Source organism: Pyrgilauda ruficollis, unplaced genomic scaffold (assembly GCF_017590135.1).
Source record: "Pyrgilauda ruficollis isolate IOZ18807 unplaced genomic scaffold, ASM1759013v1 scaffold18, whole genome shotgun sequence".
Classification (NCBI taxonomy): Eukaryota; Metazoa; Chordata; class Aves; order Passeriformes; family Passeridae; genus Pyrgilauda; species Pyrgilauda ruficollis.
Window position 1 is genome coordinate 3,888,459 of NW_024516984.1, and position 18,877 is coordinate 3,907,335.

Below are 18,877 nucleotides of genomic sequence, written 5' to 3' on the forward strand. Positions count from 1 at the left end.
GCATTTACTCTTTTAAGCAAATCTTTTTCTTGTACCTCAAATGCAAGAAAGATGTTAGATTAGATAGTTCAAATTTCAGTTTCTGGTGAAAAAGATCAGACTGATTTCAAGCATTGAATCAGAGGGATCAGCCATCAGATCCCCCCAAATATTTGTTTAAGGCCTAGCATGCTAAGAATGTAATATTAAGAGTTTAAATCGTTATTAATGTAAAAAAGTAGTTAGAGAAACATAGGCAGAAGAGCAAGGGGTATACACAGGCTGACTAATTTGTACAGCATTATAGGGAATTTGAAACTCAAAATATAAAACTTCAAAATTATATCTTTTGGTATCTACCAAGAGGAAGACATTTAGATAAAACTCCTTTGTAATGATCTGGAAATTTGTGAGAAAAAATAAAGTCATATGCAACATCAATAAGAAGGATGAAAAACTGCCTCAATTTTCAGATGTCTTTTGAGTGGGGATCTAGGTCTCATGATATTTCTGCGTGTGACTGCCTCAGTAAGCTTATTCATACTGAATACTTGCAGAAGGCTGTATGGATTGCTGTGGCAAGATGCTATGTTGATACCTCAGAGACAGGAAATAGGAATACTGCTATCATAGACCTTTTCAAACACTATTTTTTCTAAGTTGTAGGTCAATCACTGCTGTTTGGGAAAAAAAAAAAAGGCAAATTAGATGTAAAATGTTGTGTTCCACGTGAAGGTACATGCCCAGCAAATATTGTCCTTCCTCCTCCCTCCATCCCCTACTGTAAGACAGTATCTTCCTTTTTTTTTTCTTTGAGTTGTCCTTTTCCCTTGACTTTCCTACTATGTTCCCAGATTTCAGTCCTACACTTCATGAATATTTCAGCCTCCTGAACTTCCTTCAGAAACATTCTCTTGCGAATAATTTTCCCTCCTGTAGAAAACCTCCTATCTATCTGATACATAGGTGAGAGCACAAATATTCAGTGCTAAGGAATTGTTCATCATTAAACCAAAACATAAATTATATGGAAATGTATTGTTTTCTAGAATTGCTGTGGAAAGGGAAGTCTTGGAAGACAGAAATAGTAGACAGTAAAAAAAAAAGAGAAAAGAAATAGAATAACCAGAAGAGAAAAAAGCGTGCTCTCATGCTCTTGCCTTTCCCAATTATGAAGAACATTGCTACTAACATTATTAAGGTCAGAGAGAGGAAAACTAATTTATTAAGATTAATATCTCTTGAATTTGTTGCAAATGAAAGTTAATTTAGGAATTATGAATTAGGAAAATAACATTTTTTTTGCTAAATTCATTAGTCTTTTTTAATGTAATATATATATATTGCTCTGTGTGTGAAAGTAGAAGTGATGTGCAATGACAAAATCAGGCAAATAGGGAAACCATAAAATAGTTAGATTTAGATTGTAGATCAGTAGGAAAAGTACATAATCTAGGAATAATCTAGGATCTTTAAACATTGAGTAATGTCACGAAACCACTGAAAAATTCAGTCACAGCAATGGACTAACATTGTTATTACTGTAGCTTTGTAATCACTTGTGAGAGAGTTTTAAGCAAAAAAAAAAAAAAAAAAAAACAAAAAAAAAAAAAAAACCCAAAAAATTATAAATTTATAAAATAGCTGTATTCATGCCCATTTCAGAATCTTAAAATAATGGAAAGTGAGCAGTTACTCACTTAAAACTTAATCCTTGTGGGATTTGGAAGATTGGAAGAGAAGAATGTCAGTACTACTACCTGAAATTAAATAGTATAGATTCTCAGTGTCTTCCACAGATATCCATATGTGTCAAATCCCAAATCCCTCCTGAAAGTCTCCTCCAGTAAAGAGCCTCTGCAGAGCCCTGGCATGTGCCCCTTCCCTCCAGGTTAAACCTCACACATAATCAAAGAGCTGGTTGTTTCAAAGGGTGTTCTCTGCAAAAGCAGATAATCTACTACTGTCTGCCTAAGTCAGAAAGCCCAAGTGGTTTTAAGCATGAGAAATTACTGCCTGGGTCTAAACAATGAGTTTAAATCATTTTCAGGTGTGTTCAGTCCTCCCGTGATTTTCATGAAGACAGCTCCTGACTACCTGTCCTGAATATGAATGAGAGTTACAAGATTATGTTCTGGTTGGTAGTTTTATTGGGGTCATAATAACAGAGCAAAATAGTATCTCCTCTTTTTTTTTTTCCTTTGTCAAAGAAAAATAATCTTCTTAGCTCTCTCTTCAGTAGTTGGGTAGGAATAGTAGGAACACTGTTTGCTCCTTCCAGCGGTGCTACCAGATCACCAGGATGAAGAACAAGAGAAATGGAATTTTTACAGCTCCATGGCTACATTTTATTTTGTGCCTCACAACCTATTGGCCATTGAAAAATCAACAACAAACAAAACCCCCACAAAAATTGACTGTGAATTGAAAAAACTTGCATATTTTGGAAGTGGACTGAGTATTTTCATAACAGACCCTGGAAGAACTAGGCTTTTATTTAAACTGTCTCATTTCTGCAGAATGGGATCCCTCAAACCAAGGGATGAAAGAATTTCCTATAGATCTGCAAAATGGCCTTGCAGGAAAGAAAATGCTACTAAGTAAAAGAGAGAAATCTGAGTGACAAATTTGAGTCATTTGATGTATCTTAGAACTATTCTTCTGGAAGAAAATTAATGAAATTTACTTTTTCTATTTTAGAAGACTTTCCAAGTTCTTACAAGAACCCCAGAGCACCAAAATTATTCTGTCTCTTGCAGAACTAAGTACCTATGTTTGACAGTTACTGTGATTAAGATAGTTTGGAAAAGGCATGGCTTTTCAGTATTTTCTACTGTCATATCCTTTCTAGAAAGAGGACTTTGGTGAGGAAAGTAGTAGTTTATACTACTACTCTAGTAGTACAGTGTTTTCATTAAGAATGTAAAAAAATGCAGTAACTAGTGTTAATTTTACTTGTCTCTTCTTTCTTCCATGACAGAGAACTATTCATCATTATATGAATATATACAATGAATTAATTTTCATTTATGTTTCCCTCTGGGCTTTTCACCAAAAATTATACTGCTTATAGGAAACAATCAATAAAAAAAAAAAACCAAAAAAAAAATTGAAAAAATAATTTTCAGTGGTAGAGATGGTAATTTTCAAAGACCATCTCACTGAAGCACTATTGCTTGCTTGTTCAGAAATAAGCCCATTCTCTGCAGCTGGCAGTAAATGAATCTGTTTTCAGGAGACTGAGAAAAAAATCAGTTGTTTCTCTCTCTCTCTGTCCCTGTCTCTTCTGAATTCAGCAATATGGGACATATTAGTAAATGATGTCTGACAGAGAAGAGAAATATTTTTACATGTTTTTCAAAATTATTAGTTGCTATGATGGAATTTTCTGCCTCTGCATGTGTTGAAGTTATATTGACTGCATGTTATTATGGAAGTAACATACAATTATAGTTAGAAACCAAAAATAATGAATTCAAAGAATTTACTGTGCAACACACAAAATAATTATGGCCTCTATTCGCCATATAATACTCTTACAGGCCTTAAAAGATGCTACATTGGCTGTGTCTTACAAAAAGAGATTTTAATTTTAAGGCTCATACCAATGACCAGTTACAAATCTGCATGCAGTATTAGGTGAAATTTTTCAGGTACTAAACTCTTAAATGCAGATATCTATGATAAATCAGCTGCCAATAAATAGCTGGTGGTTAATAATTGGATAACCAGTCGAATTGTCTAGAGAGAATGATAACTGTTTTGTTGAGGTGATAATTATGCATCGTTACTGTTAGAAAATTTCCAGCTAGGGAGAGCTGATATGGATAATTAAAAGATGTTGGTATTTTAAATATATATTGCTTTTAAAATATAATACATCCTTTGCACAAAGCAGGATGAACTTAATATGAGATGGCACTCAGCTGTTCTTTTTGCAGTGTCCATTTTGTAGTATCCATATCTTTTTTATCAAGACTCTTGCCTTGTCTTTTTAAGTCTAAACCTTTCAAAATTTTCTGCATTAAGCTAATTTGATGCATTTTCTGTTGTTGATATTTACCAAAACTCCTGCCTCTGATATTAATATCTTCCAGGCACTCTGAGCATTTGCATGACTTCTTTTTTATACTAAACCTACATGAACATGAATGCTATATAACATGAAAAGGAAAGAAAGTTCAGACACCTCTCAGTTTGCTTAGGTTGAATATGAACACAAACCCCAAAAAGTGTGGAAATAACATTTTTGGAGAGGATTATTCTGTGCCCTTACAGGCTGTCACTCAGCATTCTGCACTAACAAATATTTCAGCCTTCCCTAAGGATTTTATCTTCATTGCTAAGGGGCAAAGGAAGACAACACAAATATCAAATTCAATTTTGTATTTTAGCCCAAAATCACAATATTGCATTCAGTTACTTTTATCTGAATAGACTGTATGCTTGACAAATTTTTGCTCCTGAATGTTACCATTAGAGACTTTCATTAAAGATGTTACTATGGCTTCAGTGCCAAATTATGCCCCTGCCTTGCACATGGAGTAAAGGAGAGTGGCTTTTTCTTCTTTGCTATGCGCTTTGCATAGAAAGAATGATAAATGGAATTGTCTTTACCAAGGGAGTACAGGAGGTGTTCGCTCCCTGCATTTGAGACACGAAGGACAACAGCAAGAGCCGGGGTCTGCTTCTCTCTGGCTGCTTTCTGAGGGTGGGGAAAAAATGCAACATTTTATCAACCAATTTTCCGTTGTGGGATCTCATGGGATGATTGCAGCCCTGCACATACGCACAGAGCTCAAAAACCTGTGGCAGACTTGAGGTCTTAGGTTGCCACACTTCATGTTCCCTTCCCCTGCCAAAATTAGCAATGGAAAAGCACCAAGAAGTCATATGCTTAGGCACAGCAAAATCAAAAACTTAATTAGGTCCTGCAGGCAGCATAATGAGAATGTGGAAACAAATCTCTGTTACAGAAGATAGATGAATGGGAGGCTGGTGTGCAGGATCAAGCCATCTGGAGGCAGCCAAAAGTAATTTAGATTGGTGTTTTGACAAACTCTGGCAGCAAGAGCTATTAAGGGCACCCATGTGTTTGTTTAATAGTGGTTAAGTCAGCATTTCTTCTGCAAACATTACTGTATTTTAAAAGCCTGGTGGTTGCAGCTGTCTGGGCTAAAACTTCAGATACAGATCCTGTCACAAGAGCTCATTCTCTGTAAAAAAGAATTCTCTGGTTTTTGTGGGACTAAGAGGAGTGTCTTTTATGTGGTACCAACGAGGTGGATGTTGGTTTGGGCCCCTCCTTATAACATGGTGGTCTAACCCTCTGATGTCCTCCTTGGGGGTGGAGGAAATACAGAAGGAAAGGCAAAAGTAGCACACAGGGAATAATTTTGAGAGATTTTATCTATCTTCATTATTATGAACCTGCATAAAAGAATTCGAGTACATTACAGGCAAACTTCTGAAATGCTCTGGAGAAAAGCTGAGTCTATTTGTGCAGATTAGAATTCCCAAGAGGAATCAGTTTTAGAGACAAAGTCATATACAATAAATATGTGGACACAATGTGCGTTCACATAGTGGCCACCAATCTACTCATATGGAAACAAACCCAAAGCCAAAACACAATGCTTCCTCCTAGGCAAATAAGCTCAGATTGCCAGCATGGTTATTAAAATCATGATAAGAAATAGGATTTACTATTTTGTGGCGAATAATGTAAGCACTAACATTGTATTTTTTTTTTTTTTTTTTGTTTCCTGGATTGTTAGAACTTTGCTTCTCAATGAAAACGGCATGCAACTTCATTTTTTTTAATCTTAAAGTTGGTATTTTGGAATAATCACTTCATCATGAGAGTGGAGGCCCCAAAAAGCCAACTTAATAGGATAAGTTACAATTTGGGCTAATGAGAGTTATTAACAGAAGTGACTGAATTTTACAGTAAATTTGAACATTTCAAAGCATTCAAAACAAGAGCAGTGTAACCTCCATACCCCCTCCAAATATTTTCCAATAATTTTGAGTTGGTAGAAAGTAAAAACAGCAAGCAATTAATCCCAAATATACTGAAACAAACCAGTTACTGTATGCTACAGAAACCAAGACATATCTCAGTCCTGTTTATGCTAATTTGTAGAGTTCTTTTGATCATAATTTACACACTTTCTTGCTTGTTAACTTTACTTCACACTTCAGAATTTGAAGTTGACTTCCAGTTCTGCAATTAGTACAACAATTTGGAAGTTACTGATAATTACATGGTAGAGCTAACCCTTAAACAGATATTTTGTATGGGATCTTTTGTCTGCAGTTCATATGCTCGATAGTACAAAGTATGGTGTGAACAAAGGAAGATGAGAGTAAAGACACATAAAAAACACACTTCTGAAGGAAAACAGGGAGGGAGAATGTTAGGACACTTCGGAAAGTTTTAAAGAAAGAAGCTGAAAGGAAAACTGTGCATGGAAAGTGAAATTCAGACTCAGAAGTAAAATACAGATAATTACCACTAATACATATATTAGTCTACATTTTATAGAAGAGTGATATCTTTTAAGAATATGACACATTTAAAAACAAATTTTTAAGTATGAGTTATCATTTTAAAATAGACAACATATGACTGTTTAAGTGACTGTGACACTGGAAGCTATGGCTGAAATATGAAAATCAGTGCAGTGGTTTATAATCAGGCTAAAGTGTGATTTTTTTCTATTTCATAAATTTGATTTTATTTCTGTTATTGAAGTAGCACAATTTTTTAAAGGACATTATCAATTTTTCATGGTTTAGACAAGTGGTACAGATGATATTTAGAATGGTTTCTGAATAAAGTCAGTGAAAATAAATTAATAAACCAGCTACCTTTTAATGCAACATTTAACTCCTATATGTATTTTAGTGTAAGTTTTGTTTAGTCAATAAAGGCAAAACATACTTAGTTTCCTTTTGAGAAGGAAAATATCCATGGCTGCTGACTTTATTGACTAAAAGCTGCATTTTATAAGCTTAAGTATAGTAAATAACCATCATGTTGAAATAGGATGTTTATGCTCAACATAATCTCATAAATTATATTGTATGGCTGTTAAACATATAAATAGCCATGAAAATATACATGTTCTTACTTACCCAACGGACAGAAAAGGCTCCTTTGATTCAAGTCTGTCAAGTAAATAAAAAAAAAAAAAATTAAATATAGGTATTTATTGTGTTTAAAAACAATTGTGCAATGAATTTAAAACAGCTGTTCTCAGTGTCAGGTTTATTTAATGACACAATTTAGCACCAACAGAAGGGCCTGATGCATTTTAGTAGGTGCTTTTAGTATTCCGCTTTAGTTTCCGCTTTACTTGGAAAAAATCCCATTTATGCAATGGAACTTTGATCTAGAAATCAAATATTTACAAAGTAGCACATCTAGACCCTTTGAATGTCACAGATTCAGATGACTTGTGTAGATATTTGAATGGAATGTCTAGTGTGAACAAGAAATACTTTGTTCTTTTTGTTGCCTTTTTAATTTTTTTGGGGGGGTTGGTTTCCAGCATCCTATGCTTATATGACATGATCACTTCATCCTTATGATAGCTTCTGTCCCATTTGCCAGAACTGGCCTTGTGCTGGATCTGGGTGTCACTGTTTTGGTAGATCCAGAATCATGCTCAGTTCTAAACCCAGTGGTTCAAAGTGCTCTCCCCCTCCCTGCTGTGGCTGTGAGGAGATGCAGCACCTGCACACTGGCAGGAGCCTCTTCTGGGAGTTTCTCTCCAGCCAGGGCAGATACAAGACTCCTCAACTGTTCTATCAGGCAGTGTTCCTGTTTTGGTGTCTGCAATTGGCTGCACTTATTTTTTTAGTGTGTTCTGGCTTTACTGAGTTTACTGATATCAGCTGCTTGATAAGACCATTAGTATGTGATTTTAGGATGCTTTATAAACATGTTTAAAGCATATTTGCAGCGGAGTAATTTTGAGTGGTTACATGATGTGCAAAAATTTTCTGTTGTGATGATTCCCACTGAGCAAACTGTATTAGGAAGAGCAGAAAATAAATGCCCAGGTCATTAATATCTCTTTGTAGCCTTTAATAAAAGTGTTTCTAATGCAGCAAAGGGTATCATATGTGGAACTGAACATTTAAATTATAAATCTGAAAACAATTTAGTCCCACAATAAAATATGTGCGATATAATTAATTTTAAACAATTACCATTAGTGTTAAACAAATAATAAATGTTTTAGGGAAAAAGTTTCATGAAAGATCTCTTTGTAAAAAAACAGTACTGTTTCAATTGTTATTATTCAGCAAAGGTTTTGTGCAAAAACTCACACACCAATAGACCAGTTTAATTATTACCATAATCTAAAATCCAAAACACTGTCCCTTTTGTGTTGTCCTAATGTCTATAGCTCACTGTTCCATTACTTTCTGGGGTTCAAATCCAAGTGGAACTAGAAGAATAGAAGATGAAGCACTGATGGCTTTTCATATACCTGGAAGAACAGTAAAAGCTCAAAGCTGCATGTCCTTGTGGTTGGGGCAGTCCCAAGAAAATCTGAGCTTGGCATTCTCTGTGCTCAGGCAGTGCTGCCAGAGAGCAATGAAATGACAGGGTCCTTCATGAAGGGTTTCACCCTTCTCCTGCACATTCTGTGCACTAGTGTCACATTTCGGTTTCCTCTTTTTCTGCTTAACGAAATGAATCAGTCAGGGGAAGCACTCAGTGTTTGGCAGGAGAGATTAACTATAAGCAAAACGACCAAAGAATGAAAGCCCTAGAACATACTTACATACTTCATAATACAGAAATTTTGTAATCAAAATTACCCTGATGGAGGATATTCTGGTGGATTTTACTTGAAAACAAAGAGTGTGTGTGATAGAATGCCCTGTGGACTAAATACTGCAATTAAAAATCTATTTGAAGTCCATTCTCAAACTGGAATTTAATTTGATTTAAATAGTGCTGCCCTAGGTTTGACCTCTCTCTATATTTGACTAAATGGTTTCAGATAATTTGCTGAATTACTTTTAATTAGTCCAAGTGTTCCTTATAGTAAATGAACACAATTATCTGTTGGCCTTTTACTTGGTAATTCAGTATATGGAAAATTAATATAAAGGTTTAAAACTGCAGCACAATATGAAATAACATCTTATATAATCTTTACTGGTGACATTTGTCAATAAAAAAACACTTTTTACCTTTCTTTTCAACCTAATGTACACTGACTTTTCCAGAGTTTTGAGGAATATTTGAAAAATTAAATATGATGTTGCAAAAAGACTAATTCTGATAAATTTAGAGAAGGGCTGTCATACACGTCCAGGAAACATCTTAAAGCAGATGTCTTCTTTGCAAAAATATATTTTTGTGTCCAAGAAATACTAAGCTAGACAGTGAACAAAGGGAATAATGTATTAATTATGTAGGAGTGGTAGTGAAGCACGAGAGATTGAGATTCTTTCTTTCCTGAAATGGTTTTCCCATCAGAAAAGACCAGTTTGTCAATATGCCAAGGCAATATATCAGTTGGAATAGGAGGGAGGGAGGCTAATCTGTAGCATTACTGGGACATGGCAGACTGAGGTGGTGTTCCACTTTGATTCTCAACTAAGATTTTCTGAGCTAAGATTTTCCTTATCTACATACAATAGATAAGTTTTGCAGGAGAAAAAAGAATTTTTACACTATGCCAGTTGCTCAATTAAAACCAGTCACTGTAAACTGAACAGGCAGAGGCAATTAATTACTACCTATTGATATGTTACCATCCTGTCACACTGCGTTTAAAATAAGGACCCTACAAATTTCCCATTTAGTGTTATTCCCCTTGCACCCTGTCTTGGAGAGATATTTTACAAGGTTTGATTAACCCAACTGTGCATTTTATGATTTTCTTTGCTGCTAAAGTTTCTTATATAAATGGCAATGATCTAAATTCCATCTTTGACATGGACTGAACATCCAGATGGACAAATTTTCAAGGTTTGCAGGCAAACATACAGGGAAATGTGACTAGACTAAGGATATGTGGATTCCTCTTTGACTTGTAAGCAAATCATGGAATGACAGCAAGATCCCAAAGTAAATTCTACTTTCTTGCACAATTGTCCTATTAAGATTACAGGCAAGAATTTTTCTGCATTTGAGGCCTGACCCAAGATACATAAATCTATATAATTACCTGTTAAAGAATCCTCTCCTCTCCTTCCCGAAACTGTGTACAGGACAAAGTGAATAACATTTCTAACAATATCAATCCAGTACACAAGCAAATGGATTTCAGCCAAGGATTCCCCAAGGTAATTAATTATGAATCAATATATTCTTCCTCGTGGAGATCATATAATTTCATCTTTAAGCACTTAGTAGGAAAAACGTGAAATTTAATGAATTTATTAGGATTCTTATTCTGACTTGTTGAAAAAACAAAACCATCTGCCCTGAATCAGATAAAGGGGTCAGGAACTAATATTTTTTCAGATGAGTCATCATCTTAGGTTACAACCTTCATATCAAAATTCCTGAGGCGGATTAGCTGACTGTGTAGCTGACATCACACATTTTCTGTTTGACTATAAAATATATGAATAGTGACTGCAGATTTCAGGGGAGTTGGGAACATTTTTATTCAAAAATAGGAAAGTCAGGATAACTGTAAAGCATTTTGGACTTCAGTATAGTGTTAATGTGTATTTAGACTGACTGATGTGGCTGACTTTTTCACCTGTCAAGTATGTATTTTTTGCATCTTTAGGAACCAAAGAATTAGCAGGACCAAAGATTAAGCAGAAATATGTGTATTGAAAGAATATGGCTTACCTTGTTTATCAATGCATTAAATTTTAAAATGACAAGAACAAACCAAGGGACTTTTCGGAAGAAACTTATGTTTCCATTCACTGTGATCAAACATGGATAGATTTTTCTCTGAATGTTGAGTTTGTGGTTTGAAGTGATCAAAAACCATCTTTCTTCAGAACTTTTAAAGCAGTGTTATATATTGTCATTTAATTTCTTTTTAAAGCATTTGCATTGTAAATTTTGCTACCTCCCAATATTTCTATTCAATGCAAGCAAGCCTAATACAAGCCTGTCTTAATTTACAGAAGAAATATAATTTCATATAACTTCTGCTATCTATTGAGTCTGAAAGAACAATTGCTGGTGTATACTAGCAATTTCTGGTTTCTGTGACTTAATTTCAATCCAAGATCATTTTCCTGGATATTGTCAGTAACCACTGTCAAATAGACTAGGATAAGAAGCTCATTTTGTCTTCTGAAGATTCCGTAAATATCTTCATAAATGTTGACAGGCTCTTTCAAGAAACTCTGTCATATTCTGGAACAAATAAACGGTAGAATGACTGTAAAGAAGATGTAATCTATCAGAAGTGTTTCAGAAGCAGAGGGAAAGGAGGAATAATTTACATGTTTATGTCAATTTTTACAATTGTCCCTAACAACTTTAATAAGTTCTGCTCCCATCTGGTGGTTGACATTGCAATTGATAATTCAGACTAGAAAAACAACAACCAACTGTTGTTTTCATGAACATTGCATAATGTCATATACTAATACATATACTATGTATTAGTTTTTGCAGTGCCTTGAGAACTTTTATTCGACAGACCTAAGTGCTTCTGTTATTTATTGAAATGTAAAGATTCTAGCACAAAATAAAGTACACCACTTAAGCCATGAGTGGAAATTAACATACAGTGAGCTCAAATTGTCGTTTTTCAGAGTAAACATAGTCATTTGATGTGGTAACTGACTTGGTGGATAAATGATAAGACAGATGATAGGTAATGCTTAGTATCATTTTTAAAGCTCTTGATATTGCCTGATATGAGAGTCTCATAATGAAGCTGAGAAAATAAAATCTATGCCCAACATGACCATGAACAAAGAATTATGCCAATGTGAAAGAGAGCCACATTAAATAATAGGAGCACTCAGTGTTATGATTCATTTAACATTGGTGTGCATAAAATATTTTAACAAAAATGTTACTGCATGTAAAATAGGAACAAAAAGGCTGGTTTTTAATCATCCAGTGAAGAGAGTTAAAATGTTTTTTTTTTTTTAATAAATTGAAGAATTATTATGAATTCAGAGTGATAAAATTTAAAAAAGAAGTGCAGAGTGAGAATTTGAGAACAAGAACTACTTTAACTACTTTATACGTATATGAAATGAAGGACAACTGGCTGGGTATTGCAAAAAAACTATTCAAAAGAGGACAAATTGAGTAACAAGAGACTGCTAGTTATGGGGACATATTAAAACATCTTTCCTCAGAGCTGATTGAGAAGTGTCCTTTAATCAGCACATGCTTCCTCTCTTCTAGTCTCAGATCATAGTTAATCAAAGTTCACAACTGAAATATTCAAGGGTACTAAAACTAAATTTTACTAATTACTGAAGAATTTATCCAATAAGAAAGCTACTACACTAGTAAGCATTCTAAGGATAAACGGATTATCAAACAAGATTATCCCTTTGGCTACCAGCCTCTCTCTATGCAGATCTATACATGATCCTTAATAGATGTGTAATACATATTTAGTCCCTTATGAAAGTATCACAACACATTACACATTCTGACTGATTAAAAAAGATACATTTTTTTATATTTTGTGACTTTTTTGACTTGGTTAATTATTTAAGATTGAGAATAACTTAGATCACTTTTTGAAGCACCAGCTTTTCTCCAAGTCCTTGAGGAAACTGTTGTACCCAGAAGAAGCTAACTTCCTAAGATATCTGTAGGTGATATGGATCTTACACAGCTTAATTTCTTGTGATAAAGAAAACTGAAATTATAGTTTGTCCCCACAGGACAGCTTGATTTTCTGTCTAGGGATGCTTCCTCACCTTTGGGTTTGGTTTGTGTTCATGCAGTCACTCTGCATTTAATATGCTGCAAGATGGAGGTGTCTTTAGTATTTTCAGTGTTTTGAAGTGAAAGAAATTAAATTTTGGAAGAGAGTTAAAATGTTTATATATATGTGTGTGTGTGTGTGTGTGTGTGTGTATGTGTGTATGTGTGTGTGGTGTGTGTGTGTGTATATATGTATATATAAATATAAATCATTATTTTTTAGCATTTTACATGTCTGGACAACAGCAAATATGTGCAAGATTTTTAAATTAATTAAATTTAATTAAATTTTATTGTATTTTTAAAAACTCTGCAAAAAACCACTGACTATTAATACAGAGCATTTTATATAACCAGTTCTACTTGGCACCTAACCCCAGGACAGGGTAGCAACATAGCACTATCTATAGGAAAAGATTTTGAGGGAACACTTAGCACAGGAGGCTGTCAATAATACCTGATGTGAGCCCGTACTGATGTGTAGCATCAGATGTACATAGCAGATGACCAAATTTAGCTAGTTTCCTAGCAAAATGTGTATCTTACATCATTTATAAACATGAAATTCTTGTCATAAGTACAAGTTTCAGGAGCCTCTAGGATTTTTTTACCCCATGTGTGGTTGGATAGATAACCTTTTCACAATTAGTTAGAAGAATGGAATTAATAATCTGTTTGGGGTTATCTTTGAAGTTTGACAGTTGAAAAACTGAATTAAAGGTATCTTTAAGTGCAGGAAGGAAGTGCTTTAGAGAGACTTCCTCTTCCCTGTGCTAACTTTCACAGCAGCAAGAGGCTAGGATGAGGCTTAAAACAACATGTGCAAGTTAGTTCTGATACACCAATAGAAATGTACATTGTCATAGTGGTTACTGAATGCATTACTGTTATAACATGGGATGGAAGGGTTTTGGGGATGTGGTAGGAAAGGGTGACATGGAGAACTCAGGGAAACTAAAGGAAGAAAAGGAAGTTGCTTCCAATAATATTCTTAAATGGGTGGCCTAAATTTTAGGTGCAAGAAGATAGGGAAACCTAAAAGCTATAGGTAATTTAAAAGCTGTATCCTCTCTGATTTTACAGGTTTGATTTTGCTACATCTTTCTTTATGAATACAAAACTTGCAAAGATAACATGAACAGGGGGATAGATTCTCATAGTTGACTAAATCCTGGTAGTATGTCTGAGGAAAACTAAATTGTAATTTAGAGTGAAATTGATTCAGACTCTACATTTGAAAACCTTCTTAGATAATGGATTCCAGTTTCTTCCCATGCCACCCAAGAGAAGTCTTCTGTTGCCAAACAGAGTTACAAGATAAACTGTTTTTAACCATACATCACTGTGTGCTGTTTCCAGTCATGAGGCAATTCACACTCAGATTCATAGTGAGATTCTTGCAAGTTTCCCAAATGCAAAACATGCTCAATTTGGTACTTTTGTTCAAGAAAGAGCAGGAAACAAAACCTGAAGAATGAAAATAACTCCATGCCGCTGTCAATTTTTCTTTGCCTTTCCACATGATTTTTATTAGTTGCTGAATTTTGCAAAAAGCTATGCTCCAAGCAAAAGAGAGAATTTTGAGAAAAATATAGTAATCATAGTAGTGTGCCTCAGAGTCCTCTTCCTCACAGAAGATCAACTTCATTTAATCATTCTTTGCATGAATTTGATTTCACCTAACCCTCTTCTGCTCTGAAGTAGAATAAGAACACTCAGGTCAATATGTACTGATCTAAAACCATCTAGAACGGCTTCTTCAGGGTGGGTTGAACAAAACAGTGTTGACTGATCTAATGCACACAATCAATACTACTTTGCTGCATGGCTATTTGCAGTCACAAATAGATGAAGGTTAATGCAGGCATTGCCTTTGAGGATCCCAAGGGCAGAGGCGTAATATCCTTTTTCCCTCAATGACACTACTAATGCTTCAAAGCAGTTACAGGAGGGCCACTTCTCTAACAATGTAAGATTCACGTCTGTCATGCTGTTTCCTAGAATAATCTCACCCATGCAAAACTGAAAAATGCAACATACATTTTTATGCCAATAGGTATTAGAAAATGTTCATTTTTAGGACTCAACATATTATTGTTAATACATTTTTTACTTTTTAAAAAAATAGCCAATGCTTTTGCCAGACATTTTGGGAATACTGGCATGCAATATCAAAAAAGCATGCAATTTGTACCCTATGTTTTAAAACATAAAATTACATTTGACATTATGAATCAACAGCACTAAGTATCACTTCTGGTAGGGTGGATAACATATTTTCAGACAGTATGCTCCAAGACTAACAGAATTCACCAAGAAATAAAGCTGCATGGTAATTTTATTTTTATAATTCTCTGCATAATAATATGTTGCTATTGTCCCTCTGTGTTTCACGCAGCCTTCCATGCTATTTATAATTTTACTGAACAATCCATTTTCTTTCAAATTAAGTATACTTTAAAGTTCTTCTAATATAATTCATAAGACTTTAAAATGTGTTGCAGTCTCTTGCTTATCCAACCTTCCTTATTTATTCACAGAGTACTAAATTTATAACCCAGCATCATATTTCTGTTGCTCTCTGTCAGCCACTAAAATGGTGCCCTTGTAGTACACCAGCAGCTCCCAGACCAAATTACAGCCTTCTGTATAATTAGAGGTGTTACATTATGTGAGAACCAATGCCTAATTGCAAGTCCACTAAGTGGTTCTCTGATGCACAGCCTTCTGCATCTCTGATTACTGCAGCAATTAAGGGTTTACTAAATTCCTGAAAATGAAGAATTCCTCTGTTCATTTGCAATGCCAAGACAGGCCCTTCGCTGTTCTCGGTCATGAACCCAAGACTTAATAGGACAGCTTCTGAACAGCACTGTCTGCAACTCTTGATACTGTTTCCATGATATCTTCTTCACTAAAATTCAAATGTAGAAAAATATAATGTTGGCAGTTTCTGCTTTTTTTTTTGGGATATGTTGAAGGCTTTTTAGCCTAGTCTTTTTAGTCTAACTGAAACGCAGCAGTATACCTACAGAAGACATCATCTTCATATGGAAGAAAACATGCTGAGTCCAAAGTGATCATTTCTTAAATTAAATGCAAGAATCCATGCAGTAATAAAGGGTAGAAATCTCACATGCAATAAAGAATAGGAATAAGCCTCAGGCTGTCAAGATTTAAAGCAAATGCATGACTAAAACTACTATTTCTGTTTGCCCGCAGGCAAACCCATCAATACTCTGGATCTTTTAGGAATTTACTTTTTCATTTGTAAGCCAAAGTTTTTTCATTTGTATTAGCAGCCAAAATTCTCAGATAAGAAAGTAGTCATAATTATTTCAATTGGACAAGAAAGGAGTCATAATAATTTCAATGCCATCAGAAGATTGCAGATATGTTTTCTGTTTTACTGTGGTATAAACAGTCATTAAAAACCATGGAAAAAAAAAGAGATAAGTTTACAGTTAGGTACTTTATAGTATATTGCTTCAGGTTTCATAGCAGAAGGAAAAACTAAGGAAGAAAATTAAACACCAGGAAAAAAACCCCAGCAATAATAAGTGAACAGCCTATTCTCCAAATTTGCTAATCTCTGAACATGAATGTGACTATGGTGTCTGGGGTTCTGTGGAAAAAGACAGCATTATTCATGTGATACCATATATCACCTTATGTAAGAGGAAGAGTACTGAGATAGGAAGAGGGATGCAACTCCTGTGCAGATGTGTGTAAGCTGGAGTCACAACCTCTTAACAGAGGAAAAAATACCTGAGGAAATACTGTGTAAGTCTAAGGGATAGCTTGAGGGAAGTTTGTTACAAAGACAAGTGCTAGTCTTTACATAGGACTTCTAAATGATCTGTCAACACCATCATTTAAAAACTGATGGTGAATGAAAGCAAACAAACACGAGAAAAATGTAAGATTTATCATATAGTGATGATCTGAGAGGCAAAACATGCCCTAGTCCCCTTCTTAAGGGGACTTAGCAATATTTTAAAAATAGTTAATAGGAAGAACTTTTTTAAAAAAAAAAAAAAGTTTTGTTTTCCTAGTTGTTGGAGTTACCCCATGGGTTAGGAATGATATGACTGAATGAAGAAATCAGGATGACAGTTGCATTTTTTGTCTTTTGGACTTTTTCTTTATCTGTGATTTATTTCAAAATAAACAGAAGCAAAAGGTTTTCCTGTTGCTAAGGACCTGAAATATCTTTCTCTCCCTCATTTCCCCCCCTCTCTAAAGCTATGAAGTGCTGCACATTCATACTCTGAATCATGTGAAAGGGCAAACCTAAACCTTTGTCTGCCTTTCCCAGCCCCTCTGAGCACATGTACTGTTTTAAACATCTGTGGGATCAAACTGATTGCAATTACACCACCATAATTTAGAAATTAAGACATGCATGTGCTGCCTTCCATCAGCAGATCTTTTAAAAATTATTCCTATGATATTACTTATTTGACATGGGGTGTCTTTTATTGAAAGAAAATAACCAAACAAACAAACAAAAGGTTTAAATTGAATCACCGGGTCTGCTTTAGCTTTTTATTTGTACCTTTTAAGATTTTAAATGTAATTGAGAATACTATTTAAATTCTCAATACAAGCAAAATTTACACTATTCAGGTAAGAATTTGAAACTAAATTATATTTTTTCTGTACAGAAATTACTGTTTTAAATGTGACCACTGGCAACATTCTTTGATGAAATGAATGTAAATAATATCCTACTGGACTTAAAATCTCTCTATTTAAACATATCTAGAAATGTGGGAATTTTTTATGGAAGCTAAATCTTTTGTCAGGAGAAGAGCTGCAGAACAACATTTATCTTAGGTCCATTCCACTGTACTGAAATATAATAGCTTTTCTCATAAAGAAAGGTAATCAAAAGTATCAGGATGATGCATTTCTGTAGAAAAATAATAATTTTGATTAAAAAGAAAATATCACACTATATAATTTTAATATGACATAGTCATAGAAAAATTATGTTCCATAAGCATATTTTTTTTTCATTCAGTGTACAGAATAATGTAGGAGTTGTAACCACAATTTAATGTAAGACTAAAGTATCAGAAAATACTTGATTAGGTTTGTTTTCTGTTTTCTGGACTGTGTCTTTAGTCTCTTGTAGATCTGTAATAATGATAGACACACAAGTTCATTAAGAGAAAGAAAATATAAAGAAAAATATTGTTGGAAATCTAGGGACAGTATTCTATTAGAAAGATACTTATACCTGCAGTTACTGTCATTATATGACAGGTTTAAAAAGATTGATAATACACTCTCAGTGGCACACTATTACAGTTGTGATGCAAAATCCTGCAGTATTCTAATGGAATGGTAATGCTTGTTTGGCACAGAATTTGTTGAGTTTATGTTAATATTTTCAAGTGGGAGGAAGGATCTCAAGAAGATTCCTATATTAGAAGACAAAATCAAGTTGCTCATCAGCGCCCTTTTCACACTTTTTCCTGAAATGAAGGGTGCTCAGGAGTGTTCAAAAAAGCAACTCAAAATAATGGATGGCTCTGAGGCAAACCAGACCACACCAAACTCTATAAAGGATATTTACAATAAATGTAAGAAGCAGAGGGAAAGTAGAGAATGACTGTAAACAATTCTTTCAGCCTCTGCTGTAAGACTGAAAAACCAAAGGAATTGCAAGACGTGCAACAAAATCAGTTTTGTGATAGACATTATAAAAGTAAAATGTACTGAGGAAATTGATAAAATGTTTCTGTCAAAAAAAACCATTAACATAAAAAATAACCATACCATGTAAATACAAGAATATCCCTTTCTAGTATACTAATATTAGACATTTAAATAAAATAATTTGTTCCAGAGGCCATGGGAGTTATGAAACTGTAAAGTAAAGGCTGTTTAATGTAGATAATTAGTAGCAAGTTAAATCAGGTGTGTTAAATATACATTTCGATTGCATTACGTGACAAAGTGATTGGTAATGGGAAATCACTGTGC

The 18,877-nt window shown here is 34.3% G+C and overlaps 1 protein-coding gene across 1 annotated transcript in view; it reads right to left on the minus strand.

Moving 5' to 3' along the window:
- Positions 1–18,877, minus strand: part of RALYL (RALY RNA binding protein like) — a 104,630-nt gene that overhangs the window by 45,008 nt on the left and 40,745 nt on the right. The window contains exon 3 of the mRNA XM_041464469.1: positions 7,120–7,152. Within this exon, the coding sequence (XP_041320403.1) occupies positions 7,120–7,152 (33 nt within the window). The remainder of the gene's footprint in view (positions 1–7,119; positions 7,153–18,877) is intronic.